Source organism: Ictalurus furcatus, chromosome 27 (assembly GCF_023375685.1).
Source record: "Ictalurus furcatus strain D&B chromosome 27, Billie_1.0, whole genome shotgun sequence".
Classification (NCBI taxonomy): Eukaryota; Metazoa; Chordata; class Actinopteri; order Siluriformes; family Ictaluridae; genus Ictalurus; species Ictalurus furcatus.
The window spans coordinates 8,651,976-8,677,201 of NC_071281.1; the positions used below are offsets into that span (position 1 = coordinate 8,651,976).

At 41.4% G+C, this 25,226-nt stretch overlaps 1 protein-coding gene across 2 annotated transcripts; it reads left to right on the plus strand.

Moving 5' to 3' along the window:
• On the plus strand, window positions 1–24,515 carry znf280d (zinc finger protein 280D). Of its 2 annotated transcripts, XR_008384948.1 has the most exons (21): window positions 1–1,524; window positions 5,197–5,364; window positions 6,903–7,138; window positions 9,484–9,580; window positions 9,864–10,115; window positions 10,216–10,290; window positions 10,380–10,462; window positions 10,565–10,791; window positions 12,909–13,066; window positions 13,292–13,392; window positions 13,476–13,622; window positions 15,227–15,361; window positions 16,751–16,950; window positions 17,064–17,204; window positions 17,313–17,375; window positions 18,344–18,462; window positions 18,559–18,580; window positions 22,752–22,776; window positions 22,901–22,944; window positions 23,048–24,108; window positions 24,263–24,515. XR_008384948.1 is itself a non-coding variant. In XM_053617252.1 (20 exons), exons 2-20 carry the CDS (start codon window positions 5,205–5,207, stop codon window positions 23,541–23,543), a joined length of 2,781 nt encoding a protein of 926 aa, XP_053473227.1. In that variant the 5' UTR covers window positions 1–1,524; window positions 5,197–5,204; the 3' UTR covers window positions 23,544–24,515. The 2 variants fall into 2 exon arrangements, 1 of the variants encoding a protein (XP_053473227.1); XM_053617252.1 differs by having other exon boundaries at window positions 23,048–24,515.
• Window positions 24,516–25,226: the final 711 nt, after the last annotated feature.

The window sequence follows — 25,226 nt, forward strand, 5'->3', positions numbered from 1 at the left end:
GAGACAGAGGGACCTCAAAGCATAACACAGAGAGACAGCGAGACAGAGGGTCAGAGAGAGGTGAGACAGAGAGACAACGAGACAAAAGACAGAGGATCAGCAAGGTGTAAGACACAGGCATAATGAGAGGTGAGACAGTGGGATAGCAAAACATGAGACAGAGGCATAGTGAGACATGAGACAAAGTAACAGCAAGACATAAAACAGAGAACAGCGTGACAGGAGGCAGAGGGATAGCAAGCAAAAAGATAGAGGGACAGTGAAATGTGAGACAGAAGGACATTAAGGCATGAGACAGAAAGTCATGAGACAGAGAGACAGCCAGATGAGAGACAGAGGGATAGCAGACATGAGACAGAGGGATAAGACATGATACAAGATAGCCAGATGGAGACATTGAGACATGAGACAGAGGGATAGTAAAGAGTGAGACAGAGGGACAGCATGCCATGAGGCACAGAAACAGCAGGACAGCCAGATATAAGACACAGGAACAGCAGACATGAGACTGAGGGATAGAAAGAGATGAGACAGGGAACAGGAGATGTGAGATAGAGGAACAGTGAGATGTGAGATAGAGGAACAGTGAGATGTGAGACAGAGACACAGCAGAGATGAGATAGTAGGATAGTCATATGTGAGACAGAGGAAGTGAGGCGTGAGACAGAGGGATAACCAGATGTGATACAGAGTAACAGCAATTCATGAGACAGAGGGACAGCGTGACATGAGACAGAGAGACAGCGAGACGTAAAACAGAGGTACAGTGAGATGTAAAACAGAGGTACAATGAGACTTGAGACAGAGGGACAGCCAGACATGCGACAAGGGGACAGTGAGACATAAGACAGAGGGACAGTGAGATTTGTGACAGAGGGAAAGCCAGGGGTGAGACACAGGGACAATGAGATGAGAGACGGAAGGACAGTCAGAGGTGAGACATTGGGACAATGATTTTGAGACAGAGGAATAGCCAGATGTGAGACAGAGGGACATCAAACCATGAGACAAAGTAATAGCAAGACGTGAGACAGGGGGACAGAGAGATAGTGAGACATAAGACAGTGAGGCTTGAGACAAAGGGACGAGACGTGACATGGAGCACAGTGAGACGGCAAGACATAAGACAGGGGACAGTCAGACTTGAGACAGAGGGATGAGACATGAGGCAGGGGGACAGAGAGACTTGAGACAGAGGGATGAGGCGTGACAGTGACTACTTGAGTCAGAGGGACGAGACGTGAGACAACAAGATATAAGACAAGGGGACAGTGAGACTTAAGTTCAAGTGGTTTTAGACAGAAGGACAATGATACATGATACAATGATACAGAGGAATAGCATGAAGAGCGAGAGCGCTAGTTAGCGTGCGTGCGTGTGGCGTCTGGCGTCTGGTGCATCAACAACAAAAAAAAACCCCTCCTCCTCTATTTTCCCATCAGGCACCGGGGCTGTTCATGCTAGTAGCTATGCCTGTTTCTTTGAACTACCTCCGATGTGATTTGTAAACAGGCTGTGTTTCAGGTAAGCGCAAGTGCCATCATTCAGATGCACAGTTAATATTTCGGCATGTGTTCTAGCAATACGTGTTTTTTTGCATGCCTGCTAAACATGTTATATCTCAGATTGCTAACTGAGCTTAGCCAGCTTGGCTAGCCTGTGTTTGGTTTTAGCTAGCTATTGTGATTTGCTAACAACACAATTGTTTTTTCCCCACCCAATATCCGATAAGTTCTACCTCCTTTCCCCTGATTGGCTAGTACTGCTCTCATTCTGCCCTGTGATTGGTTAGTGTGTTCTCCATTACGCAGGTTGCTTCGATCGACCAGTCACTGCACAGTGGGCGGGGTTTGTCTTAATAAGGGTAGGAAATAAAGCAAACCTAAATAGCGATTTAGCTTGTTAGCTATTTAGTTTGGGTGCAGACGCAGTATTTGTAGATGTGGTTAACCGCATAATGTTGCTTCTTATATATTATCATATAATTGTCATGCTGTTATACGTCAACCTAGTCATGTCCTTAGACAATTTTCTGTCTCTTAGCCAAATGAGCTGTTCGGAGCTAAATATGGGCGGCAGAGTCGCATTGTATCCTAGAGCACAGGTTCCCGGTCCAGGTCCTGGAGTACTCTCTATCCTGCACATTTTAATCTTTTCTCTGTTCCCAAAAACGCATGATTCAACTAATCAGCCCTTCCTGAGTGTTGAAGTGGGTGTGTTAGAGCAGGGAAATCACTGAAATAAGCAGGACAGCAGCTCATCCAGGATCAGTGTTGGAAATCTGTCCTAAAAAATGTGTCATTGAACCATCAACTTCCACACTGTTATAGCAAGTTTCTTTAAGAAGTAGATGTTGTATTTAATAAAGTATGTGGGGCTGTTATACTCAGTGTTATTGTCCATATTCCCTTTTAACGGTTGTAGTAATAAGAGATCAGTGATCTCTTTTGTAGAGGCACGGTGGCTTAGTGGTTAGCATTTTCCTCACACTTCTGGGGTTGGGGGTTCAAATCCAGCCTCCATCCCGTGTGTGTGCATGTTCTCCTCATGCTTCTGGTGTTTCCTCTGGGTACTCCGGTATCCTCCCAAGTCCAAAGATGTACATTGTGGGCTGATTGTGCCCTGCGATGGGTTGACACCCTGCCCAGGGTGTCCCCCTGCCTTGTGCACCGAGTTCCCTACGATAGGCTTCACTGCAGCCCTGTGTAGGATAGGATGGCTGGATGGATGATCAGATGATTGGATGGATGATTGGATGGATGATCTCTTTTGTCTCTCTTCTGTCTCTCTTCAGATCTGCTAGAGGCATATTACCCTGCAGCTCTCGCCTGGTTTCCCGCTGAGTAGGGTTTAGCCTGGGCAGTACCTGGATGGGAGACCTGGGGAAAACTAAGGTTGCTGCTGGACGTGGTTTTAGCAAGGCCAGCAGGGGGTGCTCACCATGTGGTCTGTGTGGGGCCTAATGCCCCACTATAGTGACACTATGCTGTAAATACAGCACTGTCCTTTGGATGATTAAAACGAGGTCCTGACTCTCTGTGGTCATTAAAAATTGCAGGACACTTTTCATGAAAGATTAGGGGTATTACCCTGGTGACCTCTTGAAATTGGCCCTTGTCTATCATGGCCCCCTAATAATCTCCATCCCTGAACTGGTTACATCACTCTCCTCTCCTCTCCACTAGTAGCTGGTGTGCGGTGGGCATTCTGGCCCACTATGGTGGTTGAAGAGATTTCCCCCATCCATACTATGTAAAGCTGTTTGGGTGTCTAGAAAAGCGCTAAATAAAATGTAACTGTAACTTTTGTCCAGAATTGGGAGTCTTAAACCTTGATCATTGGAGATATATCTGTCATTTAGGTGTTATGCTTGCCAAACCCAGCTGTCTGGAACCAATCACACATCATCTGTTTCAATTAAAGACAACAATAATCTATCTTGCTTCACTTGCAAGTCTCTGTCAGCTGAAGTGGGTGGCACGGTGACACAGCAGATAGTATTGCAGCCTTAGCATTCCAGGTTCCCAGTACGAGCCTGAGTTTCTGTGCATGCTCTCTGCATGTGTTTCCACCGGGTTCTTCCTCCTCGGTTTCCTTCCACCTCCAAATTGTGCAGGGTAACTGAGGCTCTTGACCTGTATCTGCATGATTATATGTATTGTGCTGCTGCCACATGATTGACTGATTGGATAACTGCCGGATTGAGCAGGTGTACAGGAGTTTCTATTAAAGTGACCAGTGGGTGTAGTGTATGAGGACACAGAGGACTGGAGTGCAGGAGTTTTGGTTTTTTTTTAAAAACTTCTTAACATTGCCTGTTGGCAAATTCAATTTGGAAACAGTGATTTGCTGATAATGTAGTGGTATAATGTAGTCGTCTATGCAGAGAAATTTTCATTCCTACCCAAGACTACCCAATCAGCAGTAATGATCGGTTCTCAACTGACCTTGGTTTAGTTCTCACGAGGCTCTGAGACTGCAGTCAGTCCAGCTGCAGTATAAACTGGAGTGAGTGTACATACGGGATTTTATGGTAAACACCATGCATTTACGGAAATTAGGTTGGAAAACTTGCCTGTTCTCCCTTCGTGGGAGGGATGGCATACACTCACTTGTCGGGTAGGGATACTCCGATTGATCGGCCGCCAATCTGTATCGGCCGATAATCACATTCTATGACTCAATCGGTAGTCTCTAAATTTGGCCGATCTCACTAACCGATCGCAATTTGGTGACGTGAAACATGTGAGGACATAACACACATGATGACATTAAACTTTAGCGCTGCAGTCATGTCATCACCAGTGTGGAATTATTATGACGTCTCAAGAAACAATGAAAAATTTGCCATTTGTCGTGTATTTTTAAAGGCCTATTTTAAAAGTACGTTGTAAAATGAATATTTGTTGTGCTTATTTATTTGATTCTCATTTAAAAAAACAATCTACAACAGTAGTGTAAATAATATAACCAAGGCAGCGTCTGTGGTATTACTTTATCTGAAAAAAAAAAGGTTAACAGTGACGGTCAACAGAAAGCTTACATATCACTTATATAACGCTTGAACGATCGGGATCAACTGATCATGATGACAAGAAATCGTTAATCGGTATCGGCTGCAAAAATACTGATCGGAGCATCTCTACTGTCAGGTACAGCAGCACTAGCCAATCGTGGGCGTCTGTGAGTTCGTGTATGCGGAAGAGGTTTGATAGCGATTTCCTCTGAGTGTGTTACGCTGCTCTGTGATGCAGTGGTTGGCTGGCTTCATGCGTCTTGGAGAAGTACCCGGTCGGTAGGTGTCATGATAGGGCAAGTGACCATATTGGAAAGAAGTGTGAAATGGCATTTGACCAAACTGGGGAGAAAATGGAGAATTGACAGGTGACTAAAATGTTGATCCCGAGTACAGCCTGGGGTAGGTGGATTGGCTATGCTAAATTGCCCATAGGTATGAATGAGTGCCACTGTGTGTGTCAGTGTATGTCAGTGTGTGTCTGTGTGTGTGTGTGTGTGTGTGCATGGCATCACATCCTGTATGTTTTTGCCCTACTCACCAGGTGTTACCAGGATATGCTCCAGATCCACCATGATTCTAAACAGGATAAAGCGCTGACTGAAGATGGAATGAATGTTTGCTGAAGGTTCGTCTCACTGGAGGGAAAGTCATATCTGACACTGTCATTTACATTCTAGGTCCAACCATGTCTGAGCTGTTTATGGAATGTGAGGAGGAGGAGTTGGAGCCATGGCAGAGGGCAATACCAGAAATCAGTTTGATTGATGACGACGACGACGATGATGATGAACCGATATTTGTAGGGGAAATCTGCAGCTCCAAGCCAACTCCTAACACCAGAACAGGTATGGACATTGCCACGATTTAATTTCTTCTACAATAGATTTGTTTGTATTTATTTGTAGGTTTCGTTCACCTCATACCTCCAGGGCTGTGTGGGTTTGATTCCTGCTGCTGCCTTGTATGTGCAGAGTTTGCATGTTCTCCTCGTGCTGCGGGAGTTTCCTCCGGGTATTCCGGTTTGCTCCCCAGTCCTAGATATGCAGGGTAGACTGATTGGCATGTCTAAAGTGTCCATAGTGTATGAATGGGTGTGTAAATGTGTATGTGATAGTGCCCTGTGATGGATTGGCACCATGTCCAGGGTGTACCCCACCTTGTGCCCCATGCTCCCTGGGATAGGCTCCAGTTTCCCTGCGACCCTGTAGGATAAGTGATATAGAAGATGGATGGATGGATGGTATTCATAATTTATCAGCCAACAATCAGTAGAAACAGTTGCAAGTCAGCACAGATTGTTTCATGCCAATCAGATATAATGATGCATAGGCCATGTGCTAACAAATTGTCTGCTGTATGGATTTGTTTCGGCAGATAATAATAGCTGAATTATGTATGTTAGTATACGTGTATATAGAGTACAAAATCAGTTTACCCGAATAGATGACTCAATTTAATTCTCATCAGCATAAAAACAGGAAAGAAACTGCTTCTGGTCGCTATGGGAATGAGCTGGCTGAAACTGAAAAGAGTTATTCTCTGAATAAAAGTAAACATTGTTAAGCTGATTATTCGTTTTTTGAATCCACTGTATATTTATATTTCGATAAAGAGCCGTTCACCTGTCTCGATTCAAAATAATTACAAGTTTGGGTAGAGGAATGTATTTGTCTGTATTTCAGAATGAGTCTTTCAGTTAGTTTGATGGGGAGCTGTCAAAAAATAAAATATCCAACCTTGTATACTGTCGGGTCCATAAATATTTGGACAGTAATTTTGCCTCTGTGCACTACCACATCGGATTTGAAATGAAGCAGTCAAGATGCGATTGAAGTGCAGACTTTCAGCTACCAAATTCAAATTCAGCTTTTATCTCCTTAATGTCATGAAATAACGAGTAAACAGGCCAGACCTGGCCATGAAACTGCTATCAGTAAATTGTCCCATTACTTTTTGTGCTTATGAAAATGGAGGGACTATGCAAAAAGTGGCTGTAATTCATAAACGGTTATTGCAATATTTCTGTTAAACCCTTGAATTAAAGCTGAAAGTCTATACTTCAGTCAAATCTTGATTGCTTCATTTCAAATCCATTGTGGTGGTGTACAGAGGCGAAAGAATGAAAATTGTGTCCCTGTCCAAATATTTATGAACCCGACTGTGTGTGCTGTAATCTCACATAAGGTGAACTACAAAACCACCTGTATTTAAAAATGTATCTTTTGTCAGTATTGGCCAGCAATTTTCATATGGCATCACTATAAAAAAAAGTAGCTCAAAAAAGGTCACAAATACTTGTTGAAAACTGTCTGTAACTTTGGCTAATCTGTACCTGCAGATATTCTTTATGCAGTACATTTAGTTTTATTTGAATGCTGTTTAGGTGTTGGCCATCAGCGTAACCAACAAAATGTCACATTCCAACGGGTCACTGCACTGACTTCACCCCAAAAGTCTGGTCAGCCTCAGATAAACTCTGCCAAACAGTCTCCTCAAGTCACTGTCCGAGGTTCATCACAGCCAGTCTTCATCCCCGTCAGCTCCCAATCAGCACCACTGCAGGCTGGACCCAGATTACTAAACACCGTATCCCCTCAGCCCATCATCATCAATAATCAGGTACAGACACATTGATGTCCACTGTTTACACTTTGCTTCATGTCCTCCTGTTGTTTGTAGGTCAGCTTTCTAGTTACACAAGGATCAGCAAGGTTTTGATCTTCAGTATGTGTGCAATAGTCATATTTTATAATGGCATGTTCAATTTTCTTTTATGGGATTAGATGCTATACTATGCAATGTCAAAATTCCATGTCCCCTGATATACCATCCAGTCCACTTTCCGAGTTGCCCCTGACCTGATTCTTGTTTTTTGTGTTACTCCCTGATATGCAGCATAATCCCCATCCCCCCTTGTTGCTACACAGTCCCTATTACTTGTGTCGCTTCCTGATTCCTGGACCCTGCATTGCTACCTGATCCCCACTCCTTGTGTTGCTGCCTGATCTCCGCTACGTGTGTTGTTGACCAAATCCCTGCCCCCAGTGTCCCTACTCGATCCCCATCCCCTGTGTCACTACCTATTTTCCATCCCCCATGTTGCTGCTTGATCCCAGCTTCCTACGTCATTACTTGATCCCCATACCCCATGTTGATACTTGATCCCCATCCCCTGTGTCACTACGCGATCCCTGTCCCTGGGCCGCTACATGATCTTCATACCCTTTGTTGCTACTTGATCCCTGTCCACCGTGTCGCCACGCTATCCTGTTCCCCAGTTTGTTACTCGATCCTCATTCCCTGTGTTGATACTCAATCCCCATCCCCTGTGCCTCTACTTGATCCCAGTGCCCCATGTGACTATTCGATCCCCATCACCAGTATCGATACTCGAACCCCGGCCCCCTGTAATGCTACTCGATCACCATCCCACCCACATTGCTACATGATCTCCGTCCCCTGTAACACTACTCGATCCCTGGGTTGCTATTTGATCCCCGTCCCCTGTGTTGCTTTCCCTACCCTCCATATTGCTACCTGTTCTCCCTGTTTCGTGGCCTGATTTCTACCCCCTGCTGCCTAATCCCCATTTCCCACTTTGCTCCATAAACCCTATTCCCTCTGTCACTACTGGATCACTGTCCCCCTGTAGCTGCTTGATCCCCATCCCCCGTGTCACTACTTGATCCACGTTCCCCGTGTAGCAATTCGATCCCATGTTGCTACTCAGACCCTGTGTTACTACTCGATTCCCGTCCCCCATTGATACCTGTCCCCCACTTTGCTGCCCGATCCCTACCCTCTACGTTGCTACCTGTTTCTGTCCTCTTCATTGTTGCCTGATCCCCATTCCCCACATCGCTGCGCGATCCATTTTCCCATGATCTCTGTCCATGTGTCATTCCTAGTCCATGTTCTCTGAGTTCCTGCCCAGTCCCCATCCCCAATTTATTTCCATGATCTGTGTCCTTTACATCCGTCCCTGATGTGTATTCCTTGGTTTGCTCCCTGATCTTTGTTTCTTGGTCACTCCCCAATCCATGTCCTGCCATGTCACTTTTTGGATCTTCATCCCCCACATCATTCCCAGTGACTTGTGTCCCCCTGGATTGCTCCCTTGGTCCGCATTTCTTGGATTGCTCAATCCTTGTGCTTCGCTTTCTTCCCTGATTTGTGTCACCTGCCCATCTCACATGCATCATTCTCTAAAATGTCCCATTCCCTATGCACATCATGCGTGTGCAGCATTTTAATGGTTGTGTCTGGTGTCCTTTACAGTTAAATATTAGCATTTTAGCTATTTTCAAATGAATTGCAAGAATTGCAAAAGAATTCATTAGCTTCTTGTTTTACAATTAGTTTTTAAAAGCATCAATTAAATACCAAATAAATAAATAGAATTACGCAAAGGATAGCAAAAATTTTAAATAAAAAAGCCGCCATTTGTTGTCGTTAAGCATATCTTATTAAAACAAAGCGTTGCATGTTTCATATTACTTCGTATGAAATAACGAGGAGATTAATGAGAAATAAAATAAAATGCGACAAATGTTAATTCTTTGCACCATAAGCACATTTTTACAAATCATCTAAGCAGTCATTTTAACAATGTATGACTCAAATTACACGTAACATCTGTGTCCAAACCCAAACAGTGGTTCGTGTTTGAGCTAAGCATTGTTCTTCCAGTTGTGTTAGGGGTCAGTGGAATTTAAAACAACCACCAGAACCTTAAACTAAAGCCTCTTAAATCCATGCCGCTGACATACAGTATAATTTTTGTATTACTATAATTGTTTCTTTTGTTTAAAATTTTAAATGATGGCGAGCATCAGTGATTTGACATGGATTGAACCTTATGACCTCAAAATGGGTTTTGTTCAGGCTCGGTGCTGAACCCCGTTGGGGGGGTGTGTGTGTGTGTGTGTGTGTGTGTGTGTGTGTGTGTTTTCTATTCTTTTCAGGGTTATATAGTGGCGTCACCACAAAACCTCAATAATAATAACTCATCGTTTATCACAACTCAGTATCCACAAGGAACGTCGTTCACTATTGTGCCAGGTATGCAGCATCTCTGGATCTGTGCTTTAAAGATCTGCTTTGAGTAATTGAAACAATATCCATTTCATTTCTGTGGTTAAAAATGCACCTAGGTTATGAAAACTTGCTTTATTGCTATCATTCTGTTCTCTAAATTAAATTTGATCAGTAGCTACTTAAAAATAATCTAAAAAAAAAAAAGAATCTGTTTTCACATATGAATATTAAAAATGTAACAAAAACGTTATGAAGCCAGCTAAGCTCAGGGCGGCCGTTTTTTCATTATGAATTTGTGAAAATACAGCAGGTCAGCCGATGGTGCAGCAGGTCACTGCACCGCCTAAACCTATGCCAGGTGTCATCCACCGGCCCCAAGTGCAGTTAATCCAAAACAACGTGGTGACACTGTCTAACGTCCAGGGCCCTGCTGACATTTCCACCCAGTCTCACTCCAGGGCCAGCCCACACTCTATCCAGCACAGCCCTCAAAGCAAATCAAGCTCAGTGAGCTCTTCCAAACTCCTCCCACCTACTCTACAAACTGTGAACAATCGGGGTGTGTATATATGTACATGATAGATTATTATATGATTTATGCTAAAGGTAGTCTCTAATTGTCTATCTCTCTTCTCTCATGACTTTGTCTTGGACCACAGATAATGGAAAAATGAAACGTAGCACGCTGCCTGAGTCGAACAACGGCCCTTCTAAAAGAACTAAAATTGACATGGGTTTGTGTTCATTCGCTGTATTGTTTTGACACATTTTCATTGTATTCCACAAATTATTTTATTCAGCAAGAGAATTTTGTTTGCAACAGAGAACGAGAGCCCCTTGCCTAGGAAGTGTCCCAAATGTCACATTCACTTTAACTTGATGGACCCATTAAAAACTCACATGCAGGTGAGCTAGTGATTTACTCTGTTTTTTTATTTATTTATTTCAGGCACAGAAAAGGAAGTCTTTGGCATCCCTAGTTGATATTCCTCTTCTTGGATGTTTCAGATCTGCTGCCCAAACTTAGTGGACACGATCCTCCCTTCAACCTCAAAGACAGATCGAGGTGCAATGCCAGTGCGATTGTATGAAGCAGAGCGAGGGAAGCTCATCATGCTGGTGTCTGAGTTTTACTACGGGAAATGCGAGGGTGATCAGTCTGCCTCCCGCGAACAGAAGTCCAACACGACGTTCAAGTGCAACAGCTGTTTGAAAATCCTCAAGAACAACATTAGGTACGGTTTGTCTGTGCGCCGTGGTGGTGGTGGTGGCGGCATTTGTGATGAACAGCAACATTGGGATACAAAGAATGTGTCTCTTTCAGGAGTAAGTTTAGAAAAGGTTTATGGTAGAAAACTACACCATGAAAACAGAAAACACAAAAACAAGCTTAATAGGACACTCTTGGTGGAAAAATAATAGAAAAACGAATAGAGCGTGAATGCGGTCGACTCGAACACGCAGAGGAGTAACCGTGCAAATGAAGTCAGCTAAAATGAGCACAAGGTGTCCTGAATTGCTCGCACACAAAGGAATTTGCATGCCTGCAGCAGTGAAGCAAACATACAGAGAAACTACCCCATCTGCGACAGAGCACTTCACATCTGCGAGTACAGAAGCACTGCGATCTGCACAATAACCAGTGTCTACATTTTGCTTGCAAGTCACCCTGTGCTCAGTGATTCTGGTCTGCATGTTCATTATCTCTATTAAAGGTACTGTTTAAATGGCATAACATCATAAACAGAAATCTCCCCGAGCACATTGCTAGTAGCTCACAGCAGCAGCTATCATGAACAGAGCTAAACAAAATGTTCCATTACACCCCTGATCGCTGAATACTAAGTAGGTTAGTAAGTGTTATTTGTTGCATGTGAATGTATGGATCCCAGATTAAAGGTTGCATGCTTGAATGACACAAAACCCTAACACACTGGTAAAGTATGCCAATATTATCCCGAGTTTTGCATGTGCTAGCGCTAAAGTTGATCCGAGAAGCAGATCCATAGATGAGACATTATCAGCCCTCACGCTCCCCCCTGGGTCCTGAGATGAATAATGGACGGTAGTTTGGCTGGTGTAAGAAGGGTTGGTGTGATTAAATAACTTCACTCTGCCACGGCATGAGAAAAGCCTCGCTAAGCTCCTTTTAATGGGGAGACATGTTTGCCGTGTACCCCAAGTTCCGGCAGCCAGGGTCACGGTTCGCCCGCAAAAAGGAAAAAAAAACCCTATTAGGGGAGCTGAGGTAGCAGAACACGACGTCTGAAAAATAGGCCGCTGTACATCAGGGCAAGATGGCAAGCAGAGAGAGAGGGGGCTAGAGGCAGCCTGAGGAGCAGCTCATCATTAAGCGAAACAGAAAAGCCTGCTGTAATTGTGGGTATTATAATGGCTATTATGCATGCTTAGAAAGTGAGGCGTGAGGAGAATGAGTGCTAATTTATCTTTAGGAAAACCTTTGGGAGTCCAAATAGTGCTTTGATGCACATACAGGCCACATGCTGTTAAAAAATGTCCCTTTTTAAACTAGCGACTTTGTAATTTGGTTTGTTATATTTAACAGTGCGTGGCCTTTATTCCCAAATGGCTGTGACGGCCAGTTGGCTCCTGCTGTTCGCTCTATTTGTGGTGCTTTTGTTCTGGCGGACAGATTTGATTTATAGAAGGTTAAAGTAGGTGTCTTTTAATATGTTTAAACGATCTTTAGTCGCATCTTGTATCGTGAAAATAGGGCATGTTGGTTTGAACATTTGAATTTCGGTGGTTCTCAGGCTGCTGTGTCTATTTTAAGCAGCTCTTTTTTTGCGGAGGAAAAGAAAGCTTGCGTGTTGAAAGAGAAGCCGCTTTGTAGTGGTTTTACCTGCGTGAACTATGTTCATCTGCATAACACTGATTTCCGCGCAAATCAAAGCCTCTCCTGTTTAGGTCTGCACACTGTTGTCAACAGCATCCCCTCAGCTCAGTTTCTCACACAGCAGCCGTCTGCGCTCGCTCGTGTTTAACTCTCACGTCGGCATTAATGTCCCTGATGCTGTTTCTATGATAGGGTTTCTCCATCTACTCTCCTCCTTTCTCTCTCTTATCCATCTCCCTCTGGCTTGTTTTCTTGCTTTACGTCTGTTTCGTTCACTTCTTTCTCTGTCTGTCATGTGTATTTTATCCTTCATTTGTTTCATTCTCTGTCATTTTTGTCGGTTTCTGACTATATATTCTTTAATTTCCTGTCTTTTATCTTTGCCCCCCCCCCCCCCCACTTCCTGTCTTTCTAGCTTTTTACTTACTTGCAAATGCAGTTGATTTGATTTTTTTTCTCATTCCTTTCTGTTGTATCGGACTGCCCCTCTCTCAGGTTCATGAATCACATGAAGCATCATCTGGAGCTGGAGAAGCAGAATAGCGAGAGTTGGGAGAGTCACACTACGTGTCAGCACTGTTACCGGCAGTATTCCACTCCGTTCCAGCTGCAGTGCCACATAGAAAGCGCCCACAGCCCCTACGAGTCCACCAGTATGCCAGCACAAACCACCAGCACCATCCCATATGCCCACAGAATGCCACTAGACTGCCACTAGTACATTCGAGGATACAAGATTAAGCCTCTAGTTTTATTTACAATACACAACCTGCAATTAACCGCACTCAAAATTGTCCAGGGTGTTGTGCTCGAAGTGATACTATGGTTTCACACCTTTCTGTCGATGTTTTTTTTTTTTTTTTTTTTCTCCATTTCAGCTAATTGTAAGATTTGTGAATTGGCCTTTGAGACAGAACAAGTGCTGTTGGAACACATGAAGGACAATCACAAACCAGGAGAGATGCCGTATGGCTGTCAGGTACCTCTGACCTCTTCATATTGCTATCCTTTAACATTTCCCTTCATGTCCTGTTTATCTCACCGCCTCATTTCTGCTCACAGGTCTGCAACTACAGATCGTCGTTCTTCTCAGATGTAGAGAACCATTTCCGCACCGTCCATGAAAACACTAAAGACCTCCTCTGTCCATTCTGCCTTAAAGTCCTGCGCAGTGCCCACATGTACATGCAGCATTACATGAAACACCAGGTCTGGAAGCTTTGGCTTTGGTTTCAAGACACAGTTTGGGCTTAGTCATGCAGGAAATTGCCCTCTTCATAATAATGCTGTTCTATTGACAACACATTTTACATGCAAACTAGGCTTAACATCTGTGTTAATAATTGATGTAAGTAGAAAAATGCAGGTGAAGGATGAGTAATCGCTTAGCATTGAGCAAATAAGATAATACTAAATGGTCTTCTGGTTTTTTATTTATTTTTATGAGTCTTATTGTGACAGTCCTACTGAAAATTCTTATGAATTACTTCTGGTTTAGAAATGTTACATTTTTTAGTTAAAATACATAGTTTTGTGATCTGTGGACTATTCGGTAACGTTTAAAATCTTCGGCCCTGATTTACTAAGAATCCAAATGACACCTACTAATGTTGGTGTGGAATCAGATAAAACGTGCAGTTAGTGAATGTGTTAAAGGCGATTTACAAACAATAATCCTGTGACTGGAATCCGCTGCGAAGTAGGGGTGGAAAACAAGTGTTTCCCGTACAGAAAACTGAAATTGAAGTATAATAGTTTATAGGTGGTGAGACATGATGAAAAACTGTATGAATATAAACTGAAACCATGAAGACACAAGTGTCCATTATGCTAATAAGGTAAATGTGAATAAAACTTTTTCACAGGTTATGTTTAAATACTATTTTAGTGTTGGAACAGTAAGGCATAAGTTTAATAATGTTTAAAAAAAAAAATGTTTTGTGACATTAAGGCATAGTTCAGATAAGTGTCCTCATTATACAGACTAATGCAAGTGTTGTCATTTTAGTCTTCCACAAATTTAATACCTACCTTTCATCATCCTACTAATTTGTGCACATAATCACTATCCGTGAGATGACTTTCAGACTTAGTAAATGGTGGTTGCAAATTGAACAGATTTGCATTGACAGGACCCTGCATTTTGCACTTAAAGGTAGAAACCCCCTCTATTTGTATATTCATTAAGGCAAGCATGCAAACACGGACAAGACGTGCTGTTTCGCTGATGTGAATCACACAGATCCTCTGTAGATCCTGCTAGTAAATCAGCTTGCAAATTGGTCTGCCAGTGTTATCAAGTTTGCATGTGGTTTTTTTGTTTGTTTTTTTTCATACGCAAATCGATACTGAATCTGGGCTTTGGAGGTATTGAATTTGTAGGTCAGGCTCAGCTGTAAGAAAGAGTTCAGGTCCTAAACAGTGGTGGAAGCCCTCGTTTCTGTCTCTCGGTTTGGGGGCTTGAGGCTACACACATCTGAAGTCAGCAAAACTTGGAACTCGCTTGTGAGTCGCTCTATTGGTTCTCTCTCAGAGCTTGGATTGATTTGCTTGTCTGTCGAACACCTTGGTGCAATACATAACCGTCTGACAGTGGGGATTACTGTCTTTTACTAGCCTTTAGAGTTTTTTCTCCAGCAACATGAACCAAGATTAAGGAGAAAAAAAAAAAATCACCTCTCGAATCCAGAAAAAAAACAGTAATTAACTAATGTGGGTCAGAGACACGGTCACCAGGTTAAGCTAACCTGTTTAATACTGAGCTGCGAGTGAGTTTGTGCTTATATTCACAATTTGTAATATTTTCTTCACAGAAAAAAGGAATTCAGCGCTGTGGAAAGTGCAGATTGAATTTTCTCACCTACAAGGAGAAAGTGGAACACAAAGCGCTTCATCATCGGACTTATAAAAAACCAAAAAGCCTTGAAGGACTTCCTCCAGGAACGAAGGTTTGTGATGCGTAAACATTCATGCCTTATTGCAACTTTTCAATCTCGCTAATAAGTGGGCCAAGGGGGGGGGGAAATGATATGGCGTATACTGCATAAGTTACCACTGTTAATTGTTATTGGCGTTCACAATACTGATATACGCACTTAAAAAATATCACCATATTCATTGTGCATGCATTCAGTGCATTCTGACCTCTCAGAGATTCCTGGTAAGTTTTCTGTTGGGTGATTTGGGCTCATGGCACTGGCATGATCAAAAAGACAAAAAATAAAAACATAGTCTGTTTTAAGGCATATCACAATCACAGTGAGTAGCAATGTAATTGCAGTATGGAATTTTTGTCTATATCATACTGACATACACTCACCGGTTACTTTAACAGTAACACCTGTACACCTACTCATTTATGCAGTTATCTAATCAGCCAATCATATGGCAGCAGCACTGTACATAAACTCATGCAGATACAGGTCAAGAGCTTCAGTTAATGTTCACATCAGAGTGAGGAAAAAATGTGATCTGTTACATTAACCGTGGCATGGTTGTTGGTGCCAGATGGGCAGGTTTGAGTATTTCAGAAACTGCTGATCTCCTGGGATTTCCATACACAACAGTCTCTAGAGTTCACACACAGTGGTGTGAAAAAAGAAAAACATCACGTGTGCGAAGGGTCTGTAGGCAGTTGAAGACTGGAAAAAGACCAGGTGATGATTTTTTTTTTCTCATCAACTGCCCAGTTTCTGTGAGTCTGTGCCCATGATAGCCTCAGATTTCTGTTCTTGGCTGGCAGGAGTGAAACCCAACGTGGTCTTCTGCTGTTGTAGCTCGTCCACCTGGAGTTTTGATGTGTTGTGCATTCTGAGATTCTTTTCTGCTCACCATGTTTGTAAAAAGTTGTGAGAGTTACTGTATCCTTCCTGGCAACTCGAACCTGTCTGGCTATTTTTCTCTGACTTTTCTTATCAACAATACAATCTTATCCTTGATCTGTGTATCATACGAACGAATAACAGCCCAGATACTGATACTTCGTTTCAGATCAGTGCATCCCTAGCTGTCTGTGTGTGTTTTCATCAGATGCATGTGTCGCCCCCTGGTCACCATAAGCTTAAGCAAAAGTTTTTTATGTGGATTTTTCTTCATGGCAGGTGTAAAATAAAAATGGACATGTTTTGCTGATTTATTTGTTGTAACAGATGGTTCTGTTTTATGGAACTGTTATGTGTCACAGGTTTTTATTGGCAAAGGATTTTGCTTTGGCATGTATACCCTACATGATTTGGCCCACTTTTTTTAGTTAAGTGGTTCTGTCTTTAAAGTATGAATTATTATTATTGCGTTTTTTGGATTCCGTTCACTGCACTATTGTTTTTTTTCCCCCCCAGGTGACAATTCGAGCTTCGCTCAGTGGAGGATCTACGATGTGTCCCTCTGCTCCTGGCAAGTCGTATGTCAACCTCGTCCCCACGAGCCCCGAGACGGTTAAACCGACTGCTCACAAGTCCAACTCTAACATAGGAAGGATAAAGACAAACCAGGGCAATAAGAACCGCACCTTACCCAACAAAGAGCTCCGAGGCTTGAAGTGAGTCCTTACTTTACAGACTTGCTGAGCTAACCTTTATAGTGACATTTTAGATGATAATTTTTTTTGAGTGTGTATGAGAAGTGTACATAAACGATCTTCTTTACCCACAGACTTATACCAGGAGTGCACAAATGCATCGAGTGTCAAAATGAAGTTACAGAACCCTACATCCATTACCCTATATCACTGAAATGTTTTGTATGCAAGTATCGGACGAGCTGTCAGAAGGCTTTCAGAAGACATCGGTTGAGGTAAAGACAGGAGCGTGTTTGAATTTGAGTTCAAAATAAATAAAGATTTACGCTGTCCAAATGACTTAACTCCAGTGTCGTTACACTTGTATACCTTGTTCCATTAAGGTTTCACAACAGCTCCTCAAAACTACGATTGAGCAAGGTGAATAGGCCTCTGCGTGGTGTACGGTAAGTTTTCAGTCCTGACTTAATCATTAGTTAGAGTTAGAACTCCAACATGAGTTAGATATATCATGTTACAGTAAAGCTATAGCACTTATTGATTAAATAATAAATAACTTTTGCACTTTATCTCAGGCTACATATTAAGCTATGACAAGTCAGAAGTTGTCAGAACCACTAGTCAGCCATGGGCATCTGTGAGCTTATGCGTGAGGGGCGGGTAGAGCTTCGAGTGTGTCCTACTGCCCTGTGATGCAGCATGAGCAGCAGTTTGAAAAGATGCAGTTGGCTTCATGTGTCTCAGAGGAAGCACATCATAGCCTTCACCCTCCTGAGTTAGTAGCTGTCATATCATTACAGGAGACCTAACTTGGGTGTGAAATTGCCAAGACTAAATTCAGGAGACAATCTAGAGAAAATGGGGGGTGGGGGGTTGTCAGAACAAGTGTGAATACAATTTAGCTGGCAAAACATCACAGCACTGGAGACTTCTTGAATCAGAAAGTGTTAATTAATTTTCTATAACAGCAGCTCTGACAATAGTGCAGGCTACAAAGCAAATCACAGGTTTATATTAATACACTCATTCTAATATGTTATAGTTTCCATAGTAACAGGTCATTCACAGGGATTAATATAAGGAAAATGAATGACTAAATCTCTGAACAAAGCTATGAATATAAAGGAGCTTGAATGGACTGCGTAGTGGATCTTCCAAGATATTCTTCAGCTTTGATCGACATTACAGGAAGACATTCTCTACAGGAAGAGATTATTAATAGTGCTGGTGCCAGTAACACTGTAACCAGTGTTTTCAGAGGAAACAAATGCCCTACCTGAGAAAAAATTTGATTATCAAACAAAAATAAAACATTATCTTTGTGCAATGTGGTCACTTTCATTACGGATGCCAATATTTGGAGTTGACGTTATGTAAAAGAAAATGTCTGATCTCATAATGATCTGATTTCCAGGAGTCTGACTCTTGTTTGCTTGAACTGTGAGTTCCTGGCCGATGCATCCGATGCGAACCGCATGTGTGAGCACCTAATCAGCAGACCCAACCATAGCTGCCAGGTCATTTTAGAGACAGGTAATTCACAAACTCTCTCACAATCTTTGCAATATACTATTCTCAGCTTTTCCTGCCTGAATGGGACCTAGTATGTTTCTCTTCTACACTTTGCAGATGCAGATTCGACAGCAGAGAGGTAAGCAATTTGATGCTCCTAATGTGTTACAGACCACTTTAGCAGGTCGCAACAAAGAAAGCAGGACCACATGGCAGTTCAAAACTAAGTTGGTATTTTATGTACAATCAAGATGCCAAGATCTGATTGGATAGTCAGAGGTCAGTGTGATGCAAAAAAAGGGAAATTCTGAAAAACAAACAAGCATACAAAGGAAGAGCTAACCATGAAAAATAATAATCGGGATAAAGGCGTCACAACAAACCCACCTAAATAACAACTTCCCAGAGAAAAAGAGAGCGAGGCCAAACCAGGAGCTGCAATGCTAGAGAGAGAATAGACAAACAATAATTAACCTACAGAGGACAGACTGTCTAGCCATCACAATTGCAGATTGAACAATAAGTAATTAGGGCTGTCGAGTTCGTTGCATTCAGATTTTAATTAAAATATTTATTTTTTGAATGCAGTTGAATACGAATGAGCCTATGATTTCGTATCACATAAATCACACTATGTATGATTTGTCTAAAATCATTAGGAGACTGATATTTAGCTCAGTTTTTTTAAATACAAAACAAAATCTACATAAAATATGGCATCTTTATATTGTCTTCGCAGGATTTTTTTTAATTTTTTTTTTTTTAAAAAGCTAAGCCACTCAGGACAGTTCATCCAAATCCCAAAAGGTCTTTCTATACACCATACAGTCATGTGAAAAAATGTGAAAAACACCCCATGGAAATTGTTGGCTTTTTTGACATGTATGGACAAACAAACATTTGATCATCTTTAAACAAAACCACAAAGAAAAATGGCTTTTTCAGTCATTTATTCAGAAGAAATATCAATAGATGTGAGATTCTTCTGTGGAAAAATTAAGTACACCCTCAGCCTCAGAAGCTAGTATTGTCCACTTCAGCAGAAAGAATTTTTTTGTATCACCTCCCATGCAGGTCAAATTTGTGCAATCTCTTTCTGATTGTAGAAGCATGCACTTTGACACCAACAGTTGCAAGACTTACTAGCAGATCCTGTGATTAAATTTTGGGGTTCTTGGAGACTTGTGCATCAGACGGTTTGCTCTTGGGCTGAATTTGCCGGGACGGCCAGTCCTGGACAAATTGGTAGTCGTTTGAAATCTGCACCACTTGTAGATTATTCTTCTTACAGTGGAATGATGTATTTCAAATAATTTTTTAAATAAATCTTTTTAAATCCCTTGCCAGACTCCTAGGCATCCACAACCTTTTTTTTCTGAAGGCCTTACAGAACTCTTTAGATCTTGGCATGGTGACACCACACACCTCAATAACAAAGGGAACACCAGACACTAGATATGAGAGGGGTATAAATAAGAACGATTTCACCTGCACTCCCTAAGCAGGTTCTAATCACTAGCACCCGATCTTCAGCACCTGATTCTAATTTTATGGATTTGAAGGTGTGAAAAATGTAGGGGTGTTTTTTTTTTTGTTAATTTAAATTGTGAAATTACTACAAAATGCACACTACATGGGGTAGTCGTGCTGTTTGACATCCATTTAGTGCACACCCTTAGAGATGAATTCTTAATGTGAAATTTACATGCACTTTTCCTAAGTTTATTTTAAATAATAATAAGAGAATAAAGTATCCTATATACGGCATGTCTTTATTCATAGCCCATTCCTACATCAGACAGCGATGGTCAGTTAACCAAAAGGTTTAGGAAGGTTTGATACACTTACGTAAAGCAGAACGGGGGATCTTCATCATTCAAATATGGATTTTTCTAATAATATTCAAACATTGCAATCCATATTGTATTACAATATAATGCATATTACACAATATGAATAAGAATATAAGAAGAAGACGAACACACAATATATGATGTTACAATTTGTCTACTTTATACGAAACTCTGAGTGTGTGTGTGTGTGTGTGTGTATAGTGCTGTATTACTGCAGTGACAGTATTTGTGCTAGTGCTAGAAGAAGTTGGACACTGACTATGTTTACATGGACAGCAGTAATCTAATTATTGACCTTACTCTGAGTAAGATAATATTGAGATTAAGGTGTTTACATGAGTCGCTTTCAGAATACTCCTTTCATGTACCCGTTTTACACGTTATAGAACATAATTAGATTAACAGCCCACGTCATTACGTCACCGCGCCACGCCGTCCGACGTCCCTCCAGAATTTCACGTATCAACATACAGTTGGTCTTCGTTATGATACCGAGATACATGTATTTTTCCCCACTACAGGCCTATAGTAGGCAAGTATGCGGTTTGGGACGCAGCTGAAATCTCTTGTTCGCCGTAAAACGTAAAACTGCCGTGTGTGATCGTGTCCTGTTGCAAAATGCAGTGAAAACGCTCACACGACGTTCATAATGTGATTAAGGTGTTTACATGTCTGTAATACACGTCCATAATACGACTAAAACAGGAGTACTCCACCTGTCTTAATTCGATTATTGCTTACTTCGAGTATGACCTTAATTAGATTAAGGTAATTAAAAATTGCTGTTTACATGGTAGTTTCTTAATCAAAGTATGGTCTTAATCGGGTTAAGAGTGGATTATTGTTGTCCATGTAAATGCACTGAGTGTGTCATTAAGCAGGGTTGTAACTCTGGGGAAGAATCTGTCTCTGTATCTTGGGGATCTTATTTTGATTTCTATTTATTGTAATTTGGTTACTTCCTATTGTTGCTCAGGATTGTTAAGTGTTACTTTTGAGGATTGTCCGTGCCATTTCTCGGCTCTCGGCGGAGCTCCATGATGTATTGGGAGACAGTGACACCAGACGTCTGGTGCTTTTGTTAAACGTAGAGGGCAGAGCTGTAAGGAGAAGAGGATAAAAATAGAGACAGTGATTCACCTCCACTGATTTAGATAAATTGCCTTTTGTGATGAAATATGTGCGCAATTTCCAACTCCCTGACCCTTGAATTCTATGAAAATACCATTCTTTGTGAAAAATCATGACTAATTTCATTAGTCTAATTTGGCTGCGTGTTAAGTGGTGTGCAGAAGACACGGAGTGAGCTCTGGCCTTAATTAGCGCAAAGGAAAAACAACGTAACTAATGTGCAGCAGGGAGAAAGGTCCCGAAGAGTCACAGTGAAGTATTGCAGGATCGGGGCTTAAGAAAACGCACACTCCTTACTTTTCTATGCCACAAGATCTGACACTACCCAAGAGAGTCTTTCAGCAATCCACCTGAGAGCTATTGTTCTGTGGTTCAGACTCTTGAAAATAGATGTTCGTTCTCTGGTTGCTTTATACGGTTAATCTGTCTGCATTGTGACTGTTTAGTGTTCAGTGGATTGCCATTTTCTTAACTGTTGATGTATTGTAGTGCTGCATAATTAATGGTATTTTAGTCATGCCTTATTCAGTTAATTAACATAAGATCAATATAATCAACTCTGATGACGCGCTTAACATGTTACGACCCCCTCCGAAACTACTTTTTTTGCCTTATGCACTAAAGACATATGGGTTTGAGATCAAAAGACTGATATGAGACCAGAGTTACATGAGACATGCAACTTCTTCACAGCTCTCGCAATGTTTGTCATCAACTGCTGTTGTTTTCCTTGGCCGAACTGTTCCATGTCTGCTTGTTGTATCGGTTATGCCTGATGCTTGTGCAGTGGCTGAGATAGGTATTCTCCCTTTTCTCAGCTTCAAAATGGCTTGCTTTTCGCTCTGGTCTTCATGTTGGTTTATCCTTTTTAACAACACATGAGGTCTTTACAGGTGATACCCATGGCACAAACCAAGAGTAGACATTCAGTGATAGTAATTCTTTAAACAATCAATTTAACAGCACACACCTGGGCAACAAGAAACACCTGTCAGTCATGTGTTCCAATATTTTTGATCGCTCAAAAAAAAAAACGAGTGGGTTCAAACAAAAGGTGCCATGTTCTAAATTGGTTAAGATATCTAGATGTAAATGTGAGGAAATGAAAGCTGAAATTCTTACCTATCGTTTCGTATTCGACTTTTGATCTCAAACTCAAATGTCTTCAGTGTATAGTGAAAACAATAGAATTGGCCTTGCTGTTCCAATACTTTCAGAGGAGACTGTATATCAATTGTATGTATGTCAATCAAAAGATTCACTAAATAACAAAAACACATTTTTGCCTTAATGTAGTGTTTTTTTTTTTTTTTTGTCTTTATTTAGGTCGACTTTTTCTAACACTGATAAGGTGAGTGAAGATGCTAATTCCTGCTTTAATAATTTGTTTGTCTTCTTGTGTGCGTCACCCTTATCAGATTTCTGATTTTCTTTTCGTATTTAATTAAATAAACTTTTGTCATGTTCCCTAATAGGTTGAGGCCCAAAGTCCAAAGGCAGAAGTGAGCGGTTCTGACAGGTAAAGCCATTTCTTTATATTAATATTAACACATACAGTATATTCATTCATATGGATTCCACTACCCTAATCCGTGGCCATTTTTTTCCATCTTGTGATTCAGTTCTGTTGAAACCAAAGTTTCCTCGTCACAAGAATCCTCCATGAAATCAGGGCTGAATGAAATGGAATCTCTGAGCATTGCTAACGTATGGAGCGAAGGACGTGTCACTGAGCCGGTTAAAAATGAGGTTACGCCAGTGCAGACTGTTCACCGAGAAGCCGAAGACAAGGCGGGACCTGAAAGCGTGGAGCCTACAGCCGACCTACAGAACGGTTCAGTGAGGACAGAACCTGAGAACACTGATGCTCCCATCAACCCCTGCAGCCCAATCGAAAACGGAGGCGGAGTGAGCGCAGACGACTTCCTGAATAAAGGTGACAAAACCGAGTCTGTAAGTGTGCACTCCCTGCTGGAGCCTCTCACTCCGTCCAAGGTCCTCGAAGGCGACGAAGCCGAGAATGGGCCAGAACCCAAGAAAGACCTTTCACCTAACTGTAAAAGAGACATTGAGGAGGAGGAGCAGGAGGACGAGACCTCAGGCCTGATAAGCACCTAGAAAACTTTAGCTTCAGAGTAGCATAGGATGAGAACACCTCCATTTTTACTTTTACATATTTTTTAATCTAGTTATAAAACTTACTTAACGGTTGTTACATAATGTAGGACTTCCAGTGATTTGGAGTGTTCATCTATTCGAACTGAAAAGGAAAAAAAAATGCTGTTTGTAATGAAACTTGAATTGATGAAGATTTGATTGTGTTACTGTGCTCCAGTACAAAGTATTGCCTTCTATAAAGAATCATTGTCCATTTCAGAAACGAACTGAGAGACTGTGAAATGACCTGTTACTATAGGGAAGCATTGCTTTTTTTTACTAATGTAATACCATTGACTGACACACAAGGAACCTGAACCTTGGATTCTAGTTAAGACTGTGTCTCAGTATTCCACTACGGTGTACCCGACTGATCAAACAACCCTTCTCAAAAAAAGAGCTTTATTGTTTCCAGTGTAAAATATTCTTTTATATTCTTCTTTTAAATAGGAAAAGGAGGTTGTATCAGTATCAGTTACACTGTTCTAGTTATTCATGCTGGACAAAGGCTCCGTGGGTTTTAGAGGTAAGGCTCCATCAAATGTCTTCACTCAAAAGAAAACAAATAAAGAAGAACTTTTCTTTTATTACACGCCTTGCATTGCTGTGCTGCTTGGTGACTCGTTCGGTTTCTTCTCAGCAGTCCGCTTTTTTTTGTTGTTGTTGTTTTTTTATAGCAGCAGTGAACTTGATCTCACTCAGTTTCACCATGAAGCTACACATGATCCAGATGTTCTTTTAGTGATTTGAGGAGGTCCATGAGGGAAGTCAAACAAATGGTTTATTTGAACATAAAGACACTTCAGGACGTGCACACTTCAAAATGACATGGTTTCAATTTCAGTCGACTTTCACAGGTACTTTTTTTTTGTTGTTTTGTATTTTTGTAAAACCGTTTCTATATTTCCTTTCATTATTAAATATTTGACATATCCCATTGTCCCCGGTTCTTCCATATAATTCTGTTCTCCCTCTTTGGCGCCTCTGAGTAGACGTTTGTAATATTTCAAGCAGACCTGCACAGCTAAATTCTGGGTCTGAAAATTCTACACAGAAGCCTGAAATGATATCAGAAAGATACCCTGCATGGCAGTATTCTTAGCCAGATTTTCGAAGGTATTGTTGAAATTGTGATTAAATTGTTTGCTAAATTTGTAATAAACATTATAAACTGCACCTTTTAAAGCCCTTGAACACAAAACTGATTTGACTGTACATGCAAAGTCAACGTGTTAGAATGCATCCACATACAGGGTTTGCATATCTTCGCCAGAACGTGTGTATTTCCGAATATATTATGACAGCCAATGAAATGCGGATCTCCAATTGGTCCCTCTTTCTATTTGTAGGAAGGTCGTTTTGGACTTCACGCTTTATTAGGGTATATCAAGCGTAGTTGAGTACCAGGTTTAGTGTGTGAGCAGGAAAATAAATCTGCTGAGCTTAGCATCGGTGTTGATGAACCCTGGGATAGAGGATGGAACAAATCTAATTAAATTCAACTTTAATTGCAAAACAACCTTTTGTGCAAAGTGTCCACACTTATGGGAATTCGGTGTAAGGCCCCCCTCCCTTTTTTTTCTTTTTTTTTTTTTTTAAATAAACATTTTAGTAAAACATTATTTTATGTCCAAATCACATCAG